Source organism: Pipistrellus kuhlii, unplaced genomic scaffold (genome assembly GCF_014108245.1).
Source record: "Pipistrellus kuhlii isolate mPipKuh1 unplaced genomic scaffold, mPipKuh1.p scaffold_m20_p_21, whole genome shotgun sequence".
Lineage (NCBI taxonomy): Eukaryota > Metazoa > Chordata > Mammalia > Chiroptera > Vespertilionidae > Pipistrellus > Pipistrellus kuhlii.
In genome coordinates, this window is record NW_023425520.1 from 11,104,265 (window position 1) to 11,123,068 (window position 18,804).

Sequence of the window (18,804 nt, forward strand, 5' to 3'; positions counted from 1 at the left end):
CTGCTGTGAGGGGTAGGGGTTGGGAGTTAGAAAGATTCTGAATGGTCTCCAACTCTAAAGCACCAAAGCAGAGAAACTGTGGTTGCAAACACCCTTGCTCACAGGATCGTGGCCCCCAAAGCCTTGATCTTTCAAACGATGAAGGCGTGTGTGGCCCTGAGCCTTAGGACACAGCGAATGACAAGTTCCAATGGCTTGACAGGTACATCTTAATCATAGCCATGTAAAGACTCAAGGGGACATGACTGGCCACACTGTCACTGTTATCACTAATTTAGTTACCAACTTTCCTGATTAAAAACAAAACATATTAAAAAAACACAAAAAAAAAACACCTGCCTTACTGTCAAAGATAACCTTATGCTCAAAGTTGCACAAGGAGGCAAAGAATGAATCTTCATGACGAAGTCGTTATTTTGAAATATTACCTCTTCCCCCACCCACCACCATGTGCCATTTGTCAATTAATAAAAAGTATTCCAGTATTGTCTACATTAAAATGGGAAGGTGGTCAGATAGAGAAATGGAACCCAGACCAATATCAAGAGAAATGTTTTCCTTCTCCAGAGGCCTTTAAAAATAAGACTGATCCTCATCTCTCTGAAATGGCAGAGAAAGAAGTGAGCCATTGAGGGCCTTTCTACTCCTGCTGTCTTTAAGTTGAGAACAATGAAAATGACTCAAAACCCAAAGGCTCATCCCGTGCACAGACCACAGCACATGGGTGCCTTCGGGACATGGTGTGACTGATACAAGGGCAGACCAGCTGGTAGAGTGCCCTGGCCACACCTATGAGCAGACAATCACACCACGGCTCTGAATAATTGATTTTGTACCACATAGTTTTGAAAACAGATTCAGGAATCTGCAGAATATTTTCAGCAAGTGATCTAACAGAAATGTTTTCTCTTTCAATTTAAAAACATTTGCTAGTGTTGATTGAAATGACGACACTTCAACATCCACCTGTGTTTACCTTAAATCTGTAATCAGAGATGGTGATGTAGAAATATACAGTCAATTGTCACTTAAAAACACACAAAAATTGAACATGCTATACACTCCTCTTTTAAAACGTATCTGTATTATTTTCACCAATCAAAACACATATTTTATTATAAAACATTAGGCAATATTACTTTGGAGATATGCAATCTGAGAGGTCACACCTGTATTTATTACCAGTATGAAACATCAGAGGCGTTACATTAGCAACAAGCAGATGACCTCGTAATCCTTACCACGACTGATACAGCATCAAATCCGGATGAAACCAGCATCCCACTCAACCTTTCCTCGAGGGACTCTGGCGGCCGGGCCGGCAAGGCCCTGCTGAAGGTGTCTCCCTTGGCACTGTGGCTCTGAGTTTGCCTCCCAAAGGTAAGAACAGAGCCACACTAGCATCTCCAGACCAAGCTGGTCAGCACTGAGCAGCGTGTGCTTCTAGAATGCTCTCCTGCTCGGACAGACTCTGCTCTCTGGAACCTGCACTTGAAATCAAGACCTGACAAGGGGAGGCAGTCATTTTGGTTTTGACTGAAAACGAACAAAACAAACCTAGTCCAAATTCCAGGCTAACAACACATTACCTGGTTTATAAAAATATGTGTCCAAAATAGTTACTTCCAGGGTTGTGTACAATATAAATTACAAAAATAAAATAGAGACGACAAAAAGTTGAGCACATTTTCAGTTCTTATCAGCGTTCACCCATAGCGACCAGTGTGAAACCCTGGCATTGCACCAGGCCCTGGCACACCTCCCTCGGAGGGGACCCCCAGGGGTGAGGTATTCCTGTAAGCTCTGCAGTCTGCACTCCCCACCACCTGATGGAAGGGGGCCTGGCACAATGTGGGTTCCATCCGGGAACACAAAGCAATGTGTGAGCAGGAAGTCCATCTGTGGGATGCCTGGGAAAGCGGACTGCCTTCAGTAAAGCTTTTAAAAGAATGTAGATTAGAGAGAAGGCATTTTAAGATGCTTTTACAGGTACAGTGATAACTGTCTTCACTCTACCATTAGGCCTCCAAAAGCAAAAATCACCCCAAGCCCCACAAAAGGTGTTTTTGCTTCAGTCCAAGTTAGTACTTCCATCTTGTACTTGCGTGTGTCTAAATCTCACAATATAAAACTGATTTCAATATTAAATTTGCTCATCAAAGGCTCTACTTTCCAGTAATAATACCAACCAATAAAATACAACTGGTGCAGAGAAAATCAAATGTAGGTAATATTTATAATAACTGTCTTATCAAAGTTCCTCCTCAGAACAATTTCACAGAATGTTGACCCAACAGCTTCCAAAATAATTGAACATGAGACAGGAATCCGTACAGAATAAGCTCTGGGGAAAAGCATTATGCACACAGGCAGCCAAAACGTGACCATCGGTAGCTCCATTTCTGCAGTGACACTGCAATACTCAGCATCTCAGTGAATTCTGAATAATTTCCACATGCAAACGTCTGAAAGTATCCATTTCAGGTGAGCAGTTAAGTCAGGAAATATTCAATAGTTAACCACTCCTCTCTCAGGGTCTCCTCCACCCCCTCTGCAGTTTTCCCAGAACACGCACCATGTCCCCGGGGAGCAGATGCCACCACGAGGTGGGAAACTGCTGGCAGGCTTTGGGCAGCGCCTGGCTCCTCACACAGACCGCGGGGAGACTAATGAGCTTCTCTCAGGGAAGAAGCCCCGCGGGCCTGCGGTGCTGGAAAAGGGAACCTGCCTTCGAAGTCACGTTCACCTTGAATGTGAAGAAGGGACCCATCTTGCTGGGGCGGAGCGAACGCTCAGTAAGTGCCTGTGATGCCCGTAGCGGTCCTTTGGAGAACCCCACTCTAAAGGCAGTGAGAGACTCAAGGAGTTAGGTGCCATCACATTATTGAAATGGACTGTTGGGGCTAAAGATGGTGAATTTCTAGGTAGCATTTTAAACTAATAGTAAGTTCATAAGACCAAGAAAAAAAGAGTTAGGCTCGACAAGATTTTAAAGGTATACATGTCTAAGCAGCACAAGATACAACTTGGAACTTTGTCATGCAGTGAGGCTGAATGTGCAGCCACCAGACTAATATGCATGTAAGTGTTTTAGCAGAGATAATTCTCAGCCCCAAACATGACAATTTTTTTTAAAGTTCTATTTTTTATTTATTAAATAGATTTAATTATGTTTCTTCTGAAATACAAAAGATAGAATAAATCATATCATAAAAGAAGGTGATATATGATAATATCATGGTGGCCAATTAATAACATAAACCTATTTTTTTCTGCACAGACACCAAAGTACTTAAGATTAAGAGGTAAGTCTAGAAACAGCACTACCTGGAAGACTATTTGGCATTTAAATATTGATTTCCAATGTTCTAGATGGCAAGTAAGAGCAAGCACTGTGGTCACATGCATATAAATCCCAACAGTTATTGAGGATGAGAAATTGTCACTAGAATTACCGTACAATTAAATAAACAAATTCATTCATTCTAATTGCTCACCTGAAATGACCTTGAACAAAATCTCTAAAAGTGTGGCTTGCACTGCTTTCTTCAGGCATACCTGCTTCACTATCATCTGGGCAGGCCCTGCTATCAGGCCTGAGCAGGGGCAAGGCATCATGTCTCTCACATGCAGAACACGGACTTTTCTATTTGGTTCCTACAACTCCCAGGCATTTCAGGCCCACGGGAGCGAGAGCTCCTCCCTGACAACAAGCTTGCTATTTCGAACTCATCATCGACAACCTTCAAGGGGTCCTGTGGAGGCATCGAGGCTGCTGTCTGTGTCTGAGGCCAGCGTCTGCTCGGTGGACATGGATGAAATGTCATTGATAGATGATGACTGAGAAGGAGTGGCGTTGCTGCTTACTGCTGCATCTGTGCTAAGAAAACCAAGCATAATAAAACCTGAGGCACGCCACGGCTGCACTCCCAGGCAGAGCAGCGGCCCCCCTCGCTCGGCCCTGTGGGTCCTGTCCTAATTGTCAGTATAAGTGAGAAGTTAGTTGACTGTACATTCTGAGCTTTTCCTAGAGTTTTCTTTAGGCCCAGAATCCCAATAGTCCTGCCTTTCCCTGCAACATTCTCCTTTTTTTCCTAGTGGCTAAGCATCATGTATGTATTCATGTATGAATATACCTGCTGGTTTAAAAAGGATATTAAAGAAAATTGCTGAATGTATCCAAAGCTTATCAGTATCTCGAATGGCTTAAGCCCAAATAGGATTCAAATGCCACCAGACATTTCATTTATAATCGCAAACACTTGATCCAAGGACAAAAGCAGCAGCCTTTGAATAATTATTTTGCAATAAAAATATCTTCTAAAACAAATCAGCAAGAAAGGGGGGAATGCGGTGTCCTCTTGCTCATTTTTTGTTTTAGAAATCTCCAAAATTGACATATTAAAGCAAATGAAATTATCGTTCTTGCTTCTATCCATACTTTGGTCTGGTCTGAGCAAAAATGACATATTCAGGCTCTCAGAGGTTAGTGTCTTAAATTTGGGCTTACTTAACAAAAAGCACCTAACCTTATGCTGAAGTTACACAACCTCTAGATGCCTGACCATCTGTCTTGCTGAATATAAAACTCAGGAATAAGAGGTAAGTAGTGCACACAAGCCACAGAAGTGGGGAGAGAAAATTTCTATGACTGAAGAGTTTCCGTGGGAAAAACAGGAACAGCACATGTGATGTCTCTAGCGGTCATGCAATTACCTCGCTGTTAGGCTTCTCCTACCGCTGTTAGGTAGGCCATATGAAAAACTTTCTCAAAAGAAAACCAAATTCATTTTAATTGGATTCACATTGGTTTTCTTTTTAACTGGGTGGGGCCAGTACATTAAAAAGGCCTCACACTCAGTTTCCTCATCTGTAAACGGAGCCAATGGCAGTGCGGCAAGGATGGGACAAGAATGTTCATACTGAGGCCATTCACTGCTTGGCTCCTCAGTCTAACGCTAGCTGCCACCCCAGGACAAACCCAGATGGGAGGCTAATGCACACACGAATTTTCAAATCCAATGCTGGTCAAGCTGGCACGTGATACACTCCTGCGTCTGTAGAAGTTGACCAGGGAAAGGAAAAACGTGATCCAACTATTAAAGCAATGACTAACCTGAAGGCTGGTCTTTGACAACACCGTTCTTGCTTCTCTCTTCCCAGTCCATGACTTCTTTGTAAATTAGCTCTGCAAACAGAAGGGGGTTACAGCTTTTAACCCTCTTCCAGGCCAACTGGAACTACTCTGAGGGCACTGTGATGTGTTATGTTTAGTGTGCTGTTCAGTTAATTCAGAAAAACAGTCGACCTACACCAAACTATCCATGTTTTGATAGATTACATCTTTTCGACCCAATTATTAAGGCACCAGAAATGCAGGTGGTTCTGGGTCCATGAGGAGGTAAAAAGGGGACAGGTAGACAAGAAAGAGAGATAAACAAGAGAGAAAGACAAAGCTAGCAAAGTGGCTCTCACAGAACATTTAAACTGTTGAATGCTCTCACACGTGTTTGTGTGTTTCTTTGTTATTACTGTGGTTCTCCAGACAGGACCAGCATCCACATGTGAGCTAGAAGCACCTCCAGACTGGCCAGAAATTAATCCAAATACCTAACTTTTTCTTGGCTTCAACTTGGTTTTCCTTGGTAAGAAAAACAATTAACCATTAATTAATCTATTAGGGGATCCTAAAATTTTAGTATTCGTGAAATAAAATGAGCCTGCCTTCACCACAAAGTGTGGCTGTGTGTGAGGCCCTGCTGTGTGTGTGCACGCGGTCACTGGCACTCCAGGCTCCCGGGGAGGCACCCACGTCACCTGTTTTGACTTGTGCTAACCATGGTTCTCAATTACTAGTGACTCTAACTTTTAATAAAAAATCGTTAGTTCAGACTCTTTATTGCTGGTTTAGTTTGTTGTGAGTTGTTTGGTTAATCTCATAGTGGAATAAAAATTATCTGCATATTTGTGACCTGCTATTTTGCCCAAATTCTATTTTAAAACACACATACAATCACATGATTTATGTATTCATCTCAAGTACCCCAGGTCTGCTTTACAGGGTTTATAAACTGGGGGTACCCAACATTTCGCAACATGTCATCAGGTATGATATAATTAGTGTGTTTATTTGAAAAACCAGGATTTGATAATGTAAGGTCATGTGAAAAAGCCCTTATTTTTCTCTTTTAAAGCCACTAATACAAAATTCATACATGTTCCTCCTTACCTCTGTTACCTTCAAGTTCCTTTTCTCCTGGGAAGGGGGGAAGAGGGAGGGTAATGGCCCATAGGGTTTCTTGTTCCTGCCCCCAAAGGCTATTATTGACAGGTGAGAAGTGCCCCTTCACAGGACTTCAAGAAATGTCATAAGTATGGATCAAAATAAGCTCCCCATTACCTTTCCATTCTTCAATCGCATGTTCTCTTTCTTCTAACTGAGCATCATAAATTTGAGGTGGTGGCTAAAAATTAAGTTACACATAAAGTCAATTAATTTATAAAATAATGAGGCATTAAGAAAAGGGTAGAATAACTGGAGGACTTCTAATATATTTATGATATGAATGTAATTTCTTTCAAACATAGCTTATGAAAGAGTTCTTCATAAGTGTGATATATATCAGTTTAAGAATCAAAATAATTAAGAAAAAACTAACCAATAAAATAAAGCTCTTAGTGTCCTCTTTATAATCACATGACCTCAAAAAACTTTAAAGCTATCTGCTCAAATCTATATCCTATCTAATAAAAGAGAAACATGCAAATTGAGCATACCTCTGCTACACCCACAAGCCACACCCAACAGCCAATCAGGAGCAAGTATGCAAATCAACACAACCAAGATGGTGGTAAATTTGCATATCCAGGCGCAAAGCAAAGATTGAAGACAGTGTAGAAGTAAGCCAAGAGCTGCAGAAGGGACTGAAGCTGCAGAGAAGCAAGCGGGAGGCAGTAACAGGAGGGAAGCAGGCGGGGCCGCGGAGAAGGGAGAGAGGCAGGCGAAGGGAGAGAGGCAGGCGGGGTGGCAGAGAAGGCTGCAGGAAGCTCTATTCTTGCAGGAATCTTCCTGCAACAGGCCTCTAGTATGTATTTAAAGCCTAATATGCAAGTTTCCCCTTGGGTAGCTTGCTATAGTGTGCGCTGACCACCAGGGGGAAGCATGGAATGAAGGAAGGCCCTGGCTGGCAGGCAGCCAGCAGCTGGGGAAGGAAGGCCCTACCTGGCAGCTGGAAGACCCTGATCGGCCCTGGTTGCTGGCCAGGCCTAACGACTCTCTGTGTGCATAAATTTCATGCATTGGGCCTTTAGTGTAATTATAAAACAAGTCATCAAAGGCTACTTCCTAGAGACCCTTGGGACAAGGCACATTGGCAGGAAACAGAAGGGGGAGAACGAAGTCCAGATTGACAGTCACTTCCACCCCCATCCCACCCCCACCCATCAGTGCACTGATCCAAAAACTTGCTTAAAAATCACGCTTATATAGCAGATTCTTCATATAAAACAATGTTTAAAAATGGAGGTTTTAAAAAGAATAATACATAAAAATAAAAATAACAATAAAATGGAGGTTAAATCCAGAGGCCAAGACATAAAAATGAGTTCCACTGCTGGCACCCAGTCAGCATCCACTACGCACTTCTTTCACTCACCGCTGAGGATCGGCCCCAGGGTGGAAACAGGCACACAGCACCGGCTCAGAGCGGACGCCTCTAGCCGGTGCTCCCGGGAAGGACAAACAAACTTGTGATTTTCAGCAAGTTCCTTAGCCTGGCTGGGTGCCTAAACAAGATGATGTAACCAAAGCACAAGACACAATGTCAGGTACACATGGAGCTTAAAAATGGCGATACGATGGCCACACGCCAGCATCCGCATCCAAGATGAGTCTGGCTGCAGCATAAGCACGTTCCCTTCCTCAGTACTCTGAGCTAGAGCCCAGCGACAAGTGCTCCAAAGGGGCTGGGCCCATCACATGGCCTCTGTGATCCTCTTGATGTAGGACCTGCTCCCTTTATGCAGACACTGCAGACCGGACAGAAGACCCTAGGAAACTAAGTCCCTGAACATGTCTCTTCACGAGAGCTGCTTACCGCTTCGGCTTCAGCGGGGTCATACCACACAGTAATGTACGGGTGGCGCAAAGCCTCGTCCACGGAGATTCGCTTGTCAGGGTCTATCACTAACATTTTGGATAACAGATCTCTGGCTTGACTTGCTAGAGTAAATACAAATATTAGATTAGTAACCAATGTTGTTTATCTGAAACTGCACCATGAAGAACTAACTGTGACAGCACAGACAGAACAAAAATGGGCCTGGCTGGTGTGGCTCAGTTGGTTGTCACATGCACCTGGGAAGGAGGTGCAGGAGGCAGCTGAACGATGTTCTATCTCTCCCCTCCTCTCCCTCTAAAATCAATAAAGGTTTTTTTAATGTATTAACTTTGAAAATTTTTTGATAGGTTCAAGATCAAGAGCTTAAAACTATCAGCCTCTTTCACTAAAAACCAGGCTTTGAAAGTGGTTTCAGCCTCTGGGTCTGGGAGAGAGAGACAGAGCCCCAGGGAGCCTCCGGCAGGGAGGGCGCCGAGCGGAGCCGTGGCACTGCCCGCTGTGCAGACACGAAGCACAGGCGAGCATGTATTTCACATGTCATTCCAAAGTGAAGCCAGAACTGACCTTCAAAGCCACACAATAACCTCACGTTTGCACAGGATAGGACACTTCCCAGATGCCTCTGCTTTGCCTACCTGTATACAATGTTGTCAACATACACTTGTAAAAAATCTAGAGATTAGAGTAGCTAAAAAAAAAACCCCAAAACCTTCAATAACTTAAATACAAGGCTCACCAAGGTTTTGGCAATTAAAGTTGACATCTATAGGCAAAAGAGAGATGGGGCTTTTCTGATTGACAGGCAATTTACCTTGATGTGGAGAAACAAATCTCTTCTTTTCCCTTAAATCACATTTTAATGATGGACACAGAAAAGGGAGGAGCTTCTTTTGAATTGAACTTGAAGCTTTCTCTTCCCAATGCCTTCGCTCTAGCTTGTAAATGGCTTTACTTGAGGGTTTCAACTATTTTATTTCCCAATATTCACAAGTTTTAGAACACAAACATAAAAAAAAAATGAATGCTTCACCCAGATTATGAAAACAAGAAAAGCTATCTTACTTTTAATTTTATCTCGTTCCGATTCTGATGGGAATATCCAATCTGGAAAGAGTTCTTCAAATTTGATTCCAGGATACTTTGGTCTGTTTTCTACATAATTCCTCACCGTTGGCTGAAGTTTCTTCATAAAATCTGCAGACGGTGTTCCTAGCTGCTCAATCACTTTATTCCACTGATCAATATCTAAGGAGTCTCTTGAGGAAAATACAACTGAAATGCCTTATATTCCTATTACATGAAGTAGTACCATTCGAAGAAAAATAAATTATATTTATACCTGCTGACAGTAATTAGCTATGCCACTCTATGGGGCCAAAAGAAGCATTTTGAAATAATACTCAAATAAGGTTTGAGTTTCCAAGTTTAAATCATTAAAAAACAAACAACAAAAAAACTCTTACACTCTTTATAAACTATGATCACATTTTATTAAATCAATGAGTTCTATGTGCCTTCCCATTCTAGATCGAAATAAAGATATCTTGTAACTGAAGAATACCTATGACAGAAATGCTTATCTATGAAATGAGACAGTAATTACATAGGCAAACTGAAACCAGTTTTCATACTAACGCTAAGTGAGATATAAAGCTCCCTACACTGGAAGCCCTATGGGACTTCTCAATTCACAGCTGGGGAACACAGCCCTGTGAGGCAGGGCCCACATCTGGAGCTTGCTACCATTTTCACTTAAAAAAAAAAAAAAAAAGTTGTCAATACTTGTCTCTCTGGTTCCCAGACTCTTGCTCTACCTTAACTGTCTGTCCTCTTGTCAGGCTTTCCCCCATCTCCCCAGGAAGTCTAGCCCAGACAGGCTGCCGGTGGCCATCCCTCTCCAGGGTCATTTGCCAACCCTTACCTTTTTAACAGTGCCGCCCAGCGTCCCGCAGCAACTCCCCCTGGCTTCTAGGCCTCTCCTGAGGAAGGCCTGTTACCTCCTCGGCTTCTCTTTTCTCTGCCACCCGGGGGCCTGGTCCTCCTCCTTTGTTCCCTCTCAGCCTTTACGCAGCATGGCAGTCTGATGGCCCATCTTTGTTTCTCCAGCCCAAACCTCTCTCCCAAGCTCAGCTCTTGATATCGCCAGGGTCTGACATGTCTCAGAACTCTAACAAGGCTGACCTTCAAAACAAATGCAGCGTTTCAGCCGCCTTCCCTACCATCTGGTGGCTTCCTTGCGATAGCCCTTGACCTTGCAGGTCCACCCTCAGTTCAGCAGGTGGGCCATCCTTTTCCATTTTAAGTCAGCTGAGAGCCTAGGAGGGAGTGGGTGTTCAACAAACACTCCTGAGTTGATGTCTATAGACCACAGAGGGGGAGGCGACAGGGGGCCTGGCTGTCCCCTGTCCCCAAAGCCTGGCTGACATCCTGTGTGTGAAGGTACCACTGAGCTCTCACCACTGAGGAACCGAGGCTCAGAGAGGCTCCGACTCTTCCAGGATTCAGACACCATGTTGGAGTCAGAACATGGCTCGGCTAAAGCTTTCTCTTTCTCATGGACCGTGCAGGGACAGGAGTTTTCTACCGCACGTCACAAATCTAAAGCAGATCTATAAGAACTGCAGACTAGTTGTCTGAATCATTTCTATCCCAGTAATTTTTAATGTTTGAAAACTGGCAAAATTATCTTTGAAAGTGATGTTAATCTCCATGTGTGTTCTGAAAACTACATTAGGTAATCTCATATATACACTTATTAATTGTGGACACTGTAAGATGTTAATATGTAAAGTAGGAATTTTAAATTACTTAATGCTCCAAAAAGTACTCACATTTTTCATTTTTGTACTTTATGAAGAAAACATTTCTTAATACAAAAAGGGAAGGCATAAAATGAATAAGAATTGAGACAAACTGAATGTTAATTAGATACTTTTAAATGATTTATCTTTAGAGTATATCAATTTTTCTCTTTTTAATTGACTTTATTTAATTTACCCCCTTTCTTACAGTTTAAAACAAGTGAATCTAAGGTAGATTATGAGAAACTAGTAGAAAAATTTCTAGAACAAAATAAAATGCTACATTTAACCTCACATAACATCTGAGATATGGTAAATGACAGGAATAAAACCTTTTCATTCCAAGTTGTGAATAATTTATAATACAAAAACCGCCCTCATAAAATTATAAAAAATGAAAATTAACAAAATACAAACACTGACTACACAGCTTGATTTCCTTTAAAAAACAACAACAACATCTGTTTGCCAATGAACAGAGACACTTAAAGATTTCATAACAAAAAACAAAATCAAAGATTAATGAAAATATTAAGTGGTTAGAACACAAATGAAAAAGGGCATATGTGAAGAACCATGTTTGCATAAAAAATATTAGAGATGGAAGAACATGAGGAATATGAGGAAAAAAAGCTATATTATCTATTTACTTTGTATTAATATGATTTCCTGACCACAGGATAAGTTAATTTTTGCATTTTAAATTTATTTTAGACTTCCCAGTGTCTCAAAAATACCTTTAAGCAGGTTTTTAAAAATTTTCTACTAAATGTCATAAGTAACAAACAAGAAATTTAGCATATGTTGTTCCTCACCAACTTTCACTTTGATCTTTTTCATTTAGCTGTTATGTAGTGTGCTCCCGTTCTTTGGGGGCAAGTATTTTAATGCATACTAATAACTAAAAAAATAGGATATTAATTAACCTGTTAACCGAGCAGGACTTATAAATACGTCAAACGTAAACAATATGGGGAACGGGTAGGATGTATGAATACGTCCTTGAAATATATGTTGCGCCCCGAGAGGGACGGTATATATTTTTTGTAATCTTTTTTTTTTAGAGTATTTTATTGATTTTTTACAGAGAGGAAGGAAAGGGGAGGGAGAGTTAGAAATATCAATGAGATGTGAGAGAAACATCGATCAGCTGCCTCTTGCACACTCCCCACCGGGGATGTGCCGGCAACCAAGGTACATGCCCTTGACCGGAATCGAACCCGGGACCTTTAGGTCCGAAGGCCGACGCTCTATCCACTGAGCCAAACCGGTTTCGGCTATTTTTTATAATCTTTATCATTGTTTGTAAAATTTATAATTTTTTAATTCGACGTGTCCATTTTTTTTGTCGGTATTCTTTTCTATTTCTTTTTTGTAATTTTGTATTTTCCTTTGTGCTTTATATCTATAAATAAACGAATATATATATATATATATATATATATATATATATATATATATATATATATATATAATTTATTTTCATTAAGTATAAATCAAAAAAATAATATGAAATTACGTCCTCCGGGCCTGACATACTGACACGTACTAGTGAAAGAGTGCGCGCCCGTTACAGGTTGCGTCATTAAAAAGGGAACTCCCCGGTTAACAGGTTAAATTATGCAGGCATACTTATTGACCTATTAAATCTAGACAGCAACTTGCCTAGGTAAATTAACTAAACGAACTAAATAAGTAACATTTTCATTTATATCAGAATATATTCATCAAATAGTAAATAGATTTCTAATAAGCTACTTTTTATACTAATATAATTAGTTTAACTTAACTCCAAATCTCAATAAAATCATGAAAGGTAGTCAAGTAAAAAAGAAAAGGTAAAACTGAACCGCGTGGTTTGTGACGCTAATTTAACGGACACAGACGGCCTTACACCCAGGCTGGAGCTCCGGCATTTTCCTGGGAGCTCCGGCTGCTTGTGTGCTTAAGGGAAGCATGGCCGGAAGGTCCGGGAAGGATACGGTCAGTGCCTTGGAATATCACACAACCTTTCACCAGCTCGCCCATGATGCAACCCACTGACCAGATATCAACTGAAAATAAGATGAAATGATAAAATTATAAAGTGCCATGACAAAACAAAGGTGAGGAAAGGAATTCTAACAGTGTGCTACACACACAGACATGGCAGGATGAGTTGCTAAGGGTGAACTTCACACAATGTGAATGGTGGCGGCCTCCATTGCAGCCACCAGTGCACAGCAACCTGGGGTTTCAGTGGCCAAGATCCCAACACTTTACAGCGGAAAAGACAGACAACACCCAGCAGCAGAAGTGCCTGTGCCACGCCCGCCCGCCCTGTGGCCGTGCAGGTCTCCGTGTGAAGGATACAGTCTCTTCCTGGGAACAGGACTTTATGGAGAACCATTTCTGCCATGATGCACCCGACAGACCAGATGTCCACTACCAAACACCAGGTGATTAACGCCAGCAGAGACCCACACCCGCCTCCACTCCCTCCCACAGCGACAAACGCAGCTGGGAACACCACCCGCCTCCCGAAGGGGCCTTTCCTAAACCGCAGGGCCGCTCCGAGGCGGCTTGCTCTCCTGAGCTCCAGGGGAGGCCTGCCAGGCGCCCTGACTTCCAGCTGCTCACGCTCTCCTGGTGGGCCAGCTGAGCTGGGCAGGGGCTATCTAGTGCCCTCGCTGAGGGGGCGGGGGGTGGGTAAGCGGGAATCTCGTTCTCTCCCTCCGCAGGAAACAGAGGCCCAGAGCGGAGTCCAGTGGGAGCACAGCTTATGGAACATGTAAATAAATCTGAGGAAGAGTCCACTTCAGAGGGCTGGGCAAACTTTCAGGATTTTTAAAACAAGTTAAGTGTGATTTCATTCTTTTTGGCGAATTTGTGAAAAGCTAAGTTTGAAAGAGCTCTGTTATTCTGTTATTGCTAGAGTAAGTTAAGTTTTGATGTGACTAGTAAGCAACTTTTCTATGCAAAAAAGAATATATATTATTCCATTTATATCAAGTTCAAAAATAAGTAAAACCATCAGTGGTGCTGGAAGTGAGGCAGATAGCTTCCCATGGGGACTAGGCCGGAAGGGCCCGGGGAGCCCGGGTGGTGCTGGGGGTGTGGGTGCGCTCCCCGCGAGTGCACACCTGCGATTTATATTCTTTTCTGTAAGGACGTTTTGATAAACATTCAGCTTCAAAAGCGAATGATTTTAACTAACAGGAATATAAAAGTAATGTTTGTTTATTTGTGGACTGTGATAATCTGTGTGTAACACAGTCCCCACATTGTATTTCATATAATCACAGAAAAGAGACAACACTGTGATGACGAACGGCACCATTTTAAACATCTCAGCCCCTCCGGTCCCATCTGCACTCACCGTTCTCCTTGTAGCCCATACCCAGGATGACTTCCGGCGCCCGGTAATACCGTGTCACCACGTAGGGGGTCATCATGAAGTTGGTGCAGGCTGTCCGGGCTAGGCCGAAGTCCAGGATCTTAAGCGTGCAGTCTGACTTTACTACGATGTTGCTAGGTTTCAAATCCTAGGACAGAAACGGTTTAAGTGAATAAAATGCCCAAAGCACGCTACCAGTAAAGAAACAACTGCACGCTGGCAGGGAGCTGAGAGGTCAGTGACTGCCGAGGTGCATGAGTGCTGGCAGGGGAGGCAAGTTAGAATGGAACCCTGGCATTTGGAACAATTTTGGAAAATCCTATTCTCAACCAGAAACGATATGAATAAGCCTGAAGAAGTCAGGTAGTTGCCCTCACTCCCATGTGGAAATGCTCATGACCTTTACTAAAACTTTCTGAGGGGGGAGCTGGCCGGGCTGAGGGGCGAGGGGCTGGCGCCCGGTGTGAGGAATGAGCCTGCCACTCGGGCAGGGTCCACGCTGCCCTGTTCCATGGTGCCCCGACCGCCACACCCTGCACCATGCTGGGCCGGCACGGAGAACCTGAGGCCGGTGTGCCCGGCTCACATGCGGAGAGGGCAGCGAGATGGGAACCTCCCCAGGTTCAAGCCCTTGACAGCCCATTCTGTGGAAAGCACAGCTTACATGGGCAACAGCGCCGGCCCAGCAGCCAGCGCCGGAATACCACTCCAGGGAAGCACCTCGTCACGGACAAACGAGGAAGGACTTGCTGGTGGGTGGCTGCTGTAGCATCATCCACCAAGCAGCACTGCACACTGAGAGCACTGCGTTTCCTGCTGCCTGCAGCCCAGCGCTGCCTCCTCCGGGGGCAGCCTCCTCCGGGGGCAGCCTCCTCCGGGGGCAGCCTCCTCCGGGGGCAGCCTCCTCCGGGGGCAGCCTCCTCCTGGGGAGCCTCCTCCTGCAGCAGCCTCCTCCTAGGACAGCCTCCTCCTGGGACAGCCTCCTCCTGGGACAGTCTCCTCCTGCGGCAGCCTCCTCCTGGGGAGCCTCCTCCTGGGGAGCCTCCTCCTGGGACAGCCTCCTCCTGGGGCAGCCTCCTCCTGGGGAGCCTCCTCCTGGGACAGCCTCCTCCTGGGGAGCCTCCTCCTGGGACAGCCTCCTCCGGGGACAGCCTCCTCCTGGGACAGCCTCCTCCGGGGACAGCCTCCTCCTGGGACAGCCTCCTCCTGCAGCAGCCTCCTCCTAGGACAGCCTCCTCCTGGGACAGCCTCCTCCGGGAGCAGCCTCCTCCTGGGGCAGCCTCCTCCGGGAGCAGCCTCCTCCGGGGGCAGCCTCCTCCGGGAGCAGCCTCCTCCTAGGACAGCCTCCTCCTGGGACAGCCTCCTCCTGCAGCAGCCTCCTCCTAGGACAGCCTCCTCCTGGGACAGCCTCCTCCGGGAGCAGCCTCCTCCTAGGACAGCCTCCTCCTGGGACAGCCTCCTCCGGGAGCAGCCTCCTCCTGGGGCAGCCTCCTCCGGGAGCAGCCTCCTCCTGGGGAGCCTCCTCCTGCGGCAGCCTCCTCTGGGAGCAGCCTCCTCCTGGGGAGCCTCTTCCTGTGGCAGCCTCCTCCTGCGGCAGCCTCCTCCTAGGACAGCCTCCTCCTGGGACAGCCTCCTCCTGGGACAGCCTCCTCCGGGAGCAGCCTCCTCCTGGGGAGCCGCCTCCTGGGGAGCCTCCTCCTGGGGCAGCCTCCTCCGGGGGAGCCTCCTCCTGGGGAGCCTCCTCCTGGGGCAGCCTCCTCCTGGGGCAGCCTCCTCCTGGGACAGCCTCCTCCTGGGGCAGCCTCCTCCTGGGGAGCCTCCTCCTGGGACAGCCTCCTCCTGGGGAGCCTCCTCCTGGGACAGCCTCCTCCTGCGGCAGCCTCCTCCTGGGGAGCCTCCTCCTGGGACAGCCTCCTCCTGGGACAGCCTCCTCCTGGGACAGCCTCCTCCGGGGGCAGCCTCCTCCGGGAGCAGCCTCTTCCTGGGACAGCCTCCTCCTGCGGCAGCCTCCTCCTGGGGAGCCTCCTCCAGGAGCAGCCTCTTCCTGGGACAGCCTCCTCCTGCGGCAGCCTCCTCCTGGGGAGCCTCCTCCTGGGACAGCCTCCTCCTGCGGCAGCCTCCTCCTGGGGAGCCTCCTCCTGGGACAGCCTCCTCCGGGAGCAGCCTCCTCCTGGGACAGCCTCCTCCTGGGGAGCCTCCTCCTGGGGAGCCTCCTCCTGGGACAGCCTCCTCCGGGAGCAACCTCCTCCTGGGGCAGCCTCCTCCTGGGGCAGCCTCCTCCGGGAGCAGCCTCCTCCTGGGACAGCCTCCTCCAGGTTGTGCATTGAACTGTTTGGCTAAATGCAGGGCATAATGCCAGTGCATGCAGCACTAGAACCTCTACAGGGATCTCACAGCAAAAACACTCCCATGGAGCGAGCCTCCCAAGAGACTTGCTCGCACACTGCGCTGGAGCACTGGCAGCCGAAGCCGGGCCTCAGTCCTAGTCCCTGGAAGAGGTTGTGGTGGGAACTTTGGCTTTGGCTGCTTCTTGTGTGTACGCTTTGGCTTCACTCCAGGTGGGGCTGTTCTGTAACGCAGCCCGAAACACCGTAAAAGAAAAGAGCTGGTGCTTTGGGCCCCTCCAACCTTGCAGCCGTGCGGGGACCCAGTCACTCAGTGCTCGTCGGGCCCTTCACTGTACGGTTCTTTAGTGGGTTTCTTTGTGTGGGAAATTGTTTCATACAGGAAAATGCCTTCCCTGATACACTGAATATATTCAAGGAAATTCTTGTTGTTTTCTTGAGTTTCATGAGTTAAGTCATCCCTTCACCCACAGAAAATGTTTGGCCTCTTAGAATGTGCATGTTCTCTCAAGGTGGTTATTTTGGGTTTTGTTTTAACAGCATCTTCAAGAGAGGGCCCTGAACACCTTATGCTGCCATATAAAATTGCCTAAAAACTCTAAAGATACCTTTCCATTCTAATCCGATGACAAGTTCCAGCAGCCTGCATCATGTGCTGTCAGACTACTGCTAGGCGTCTGGGATACCTGTATGCCTGTGCACGAGCACCATTTTAAACAGAAATTCTGACTCATTGTCCTGAAAGACTTTGTTCTCATTTCCTGTGAAGTGACTGGTCTGCTCAGCCATGGTCCAGGGGAGCCTCCTCTCTCCCATCATGGAAATCTCATGTTAAGGGGATGCCTCAATGGAGATACATCTAGCCACTGGCTATGGGGGGGGGGGGTCATCCTTTATTACTTTCAGATGTAACAGGTACAGAAATTGGGTTTCCCAGAGAAACCAAGATGGTGGCATGAGGCAAACACCTAAATGTAGCCCACCACAACAATTTTAAAATTACAACTGGAAAACAGAGTGAACATCATCCAGAGAATAAAAGAGAAAGGGACTCTGAGCCTCAGGAGTTGTGGAGGTGCAGAGATCCGTGAGCACGGAAAGGGCTGGTAGCTGAATATGCTGCTGGCTTACTCGCAGTGCACACAGAGAGGGCGGGCTGCTAATGCACGGCTAGCTTTTTTGTTCAGGAGGAAAACAAAACCTCCCTATTGTACTGATACAGCTCTGGCCAGGGAGAAATTGGGCTGTCAGGCAGTGATCAAAACTCGAGAGCAGCCTTCTCTCAGAGGTGCGTGCGGCCAGAAGCCATTGCTGCGGGACTCTGAGCAAATGACCCTCTTAGGGCGGGGCTGACGGGAAACCAAAGCTTGTCTGCACCACCCTGAGACTCTGCCCCATCCAAGCTGAGCACAGAAGCCCTCCTAGCTGAGACACTGCTGAGCCTCATAGGCAATTGGCTTGGAGATCAACGCTTCCCAGTGATACCAACAAGAAGCAAGGCTTAACAACAAGATTGCACACACAGCCCACAAAGGGCTACACCAAGACTGTCCACCTCAGGTAACCGGGAAGGCTGTGCTACTGGGCTCTGCCAGGATACCTAGCACACAAAACTATTCCATCAAACCAGGAAAGCAGCTAAAATGCAGAGAAGAGGCAGGACACAAAGGAAGGAAATGGAGAAAAGTAAAAGAATGGACATTGAGTTAAAAAACCACAGTTATAAGGTTTTTCAAGAATTCCCTAGAAAAGTTCGATAAAATAAATAAGACCTTTGAGGATATGAAAAGGAATCAACTAGAAATAAAGAATACATTGTCTGAAATAAAAAATATTATACAGAGTCCTAAAAACAGACTGGAAGATTGCAAGAATCAAGTCAAAGATTTGGAACACAAAGAGCCAGAGGACACTCCTCTGGAGAAGCAAGAAGAGAAGAGAATCCAGAAAGTTGAAGATAGTGTAAGAAACCTTTGGGACAACTTCAAGCATACTAACATCAGAATTATGGGGGTCCCAGAAGAAGAGACTGTGCAAGATACTGAAAACCTATTTGAAGAAATAGTGACAGAAAACTTCCCCCACCTGGTGAAATATATTACAAGTCCAGGAAGTACACAGAACCCCAAACAAGAGGAATCCAGGGGGATCCAAGATGGCTG

General features: G+C 45.8%; 1 protein-coding gene across 10 annotated transcripts in view; it reads right to left on the reverse strand.

The window, feature by feature from the left end:
• Positions 1 to 967: 967 nt before the first annotated feature.
• The window catches only part of MAPK9 (mitogen-activated protein kinase 9), a 57,135-nt gene continuing 39,298 nt past the window's right edge, over positions 968 to 18,804 (reverse strand). For 4 of the 10 annotated variants that reach the window (XM_036450224.2, XM_036450227.2, XM_036450226.2 and 1 more), the window contains 7 exons: positions 14,280 to 14,445; positions 12,904 to 12,975; positions 9,183 to 9,365; positions 8,097 to 8,221; positions 6,401 to 6,464; positions 5,117 to 5,188; positions 968 to 3,875 (listed from right to left, as the gene is read on the reverse strand). In XM_036450224.2, coding sequence (XP_036306117.1) covers positions 3,733 to 3,875; positions 5,117 to 5,188; positions 6,401 to 6,464; positions 8,097 to 8,221; positions 9,183 to 9,365; positions 12,904 to 12,975; positions 14,280 to 14,445 — 825 coding nt within the window. In that variant the 3' untranslated portion in view covers positions 968 to 3,732. Of the gene's footprint in view, positions 3,881 to 5,111; positions 5,189 to 6,400; positions 6,465 to 8,096; positions 8,222 to 9,182; positions 9,411 to 12,815; positions 12,976 to 13,273; positions 13,346 to 14,279; positions 14,446 to 18,804 lie in introns of those variants that run through there. The other 6 variants (XM_036450228.2, XM_036450225.2, XM_036450229.2 and 3 more) reach the window with 6 other exon arrangements.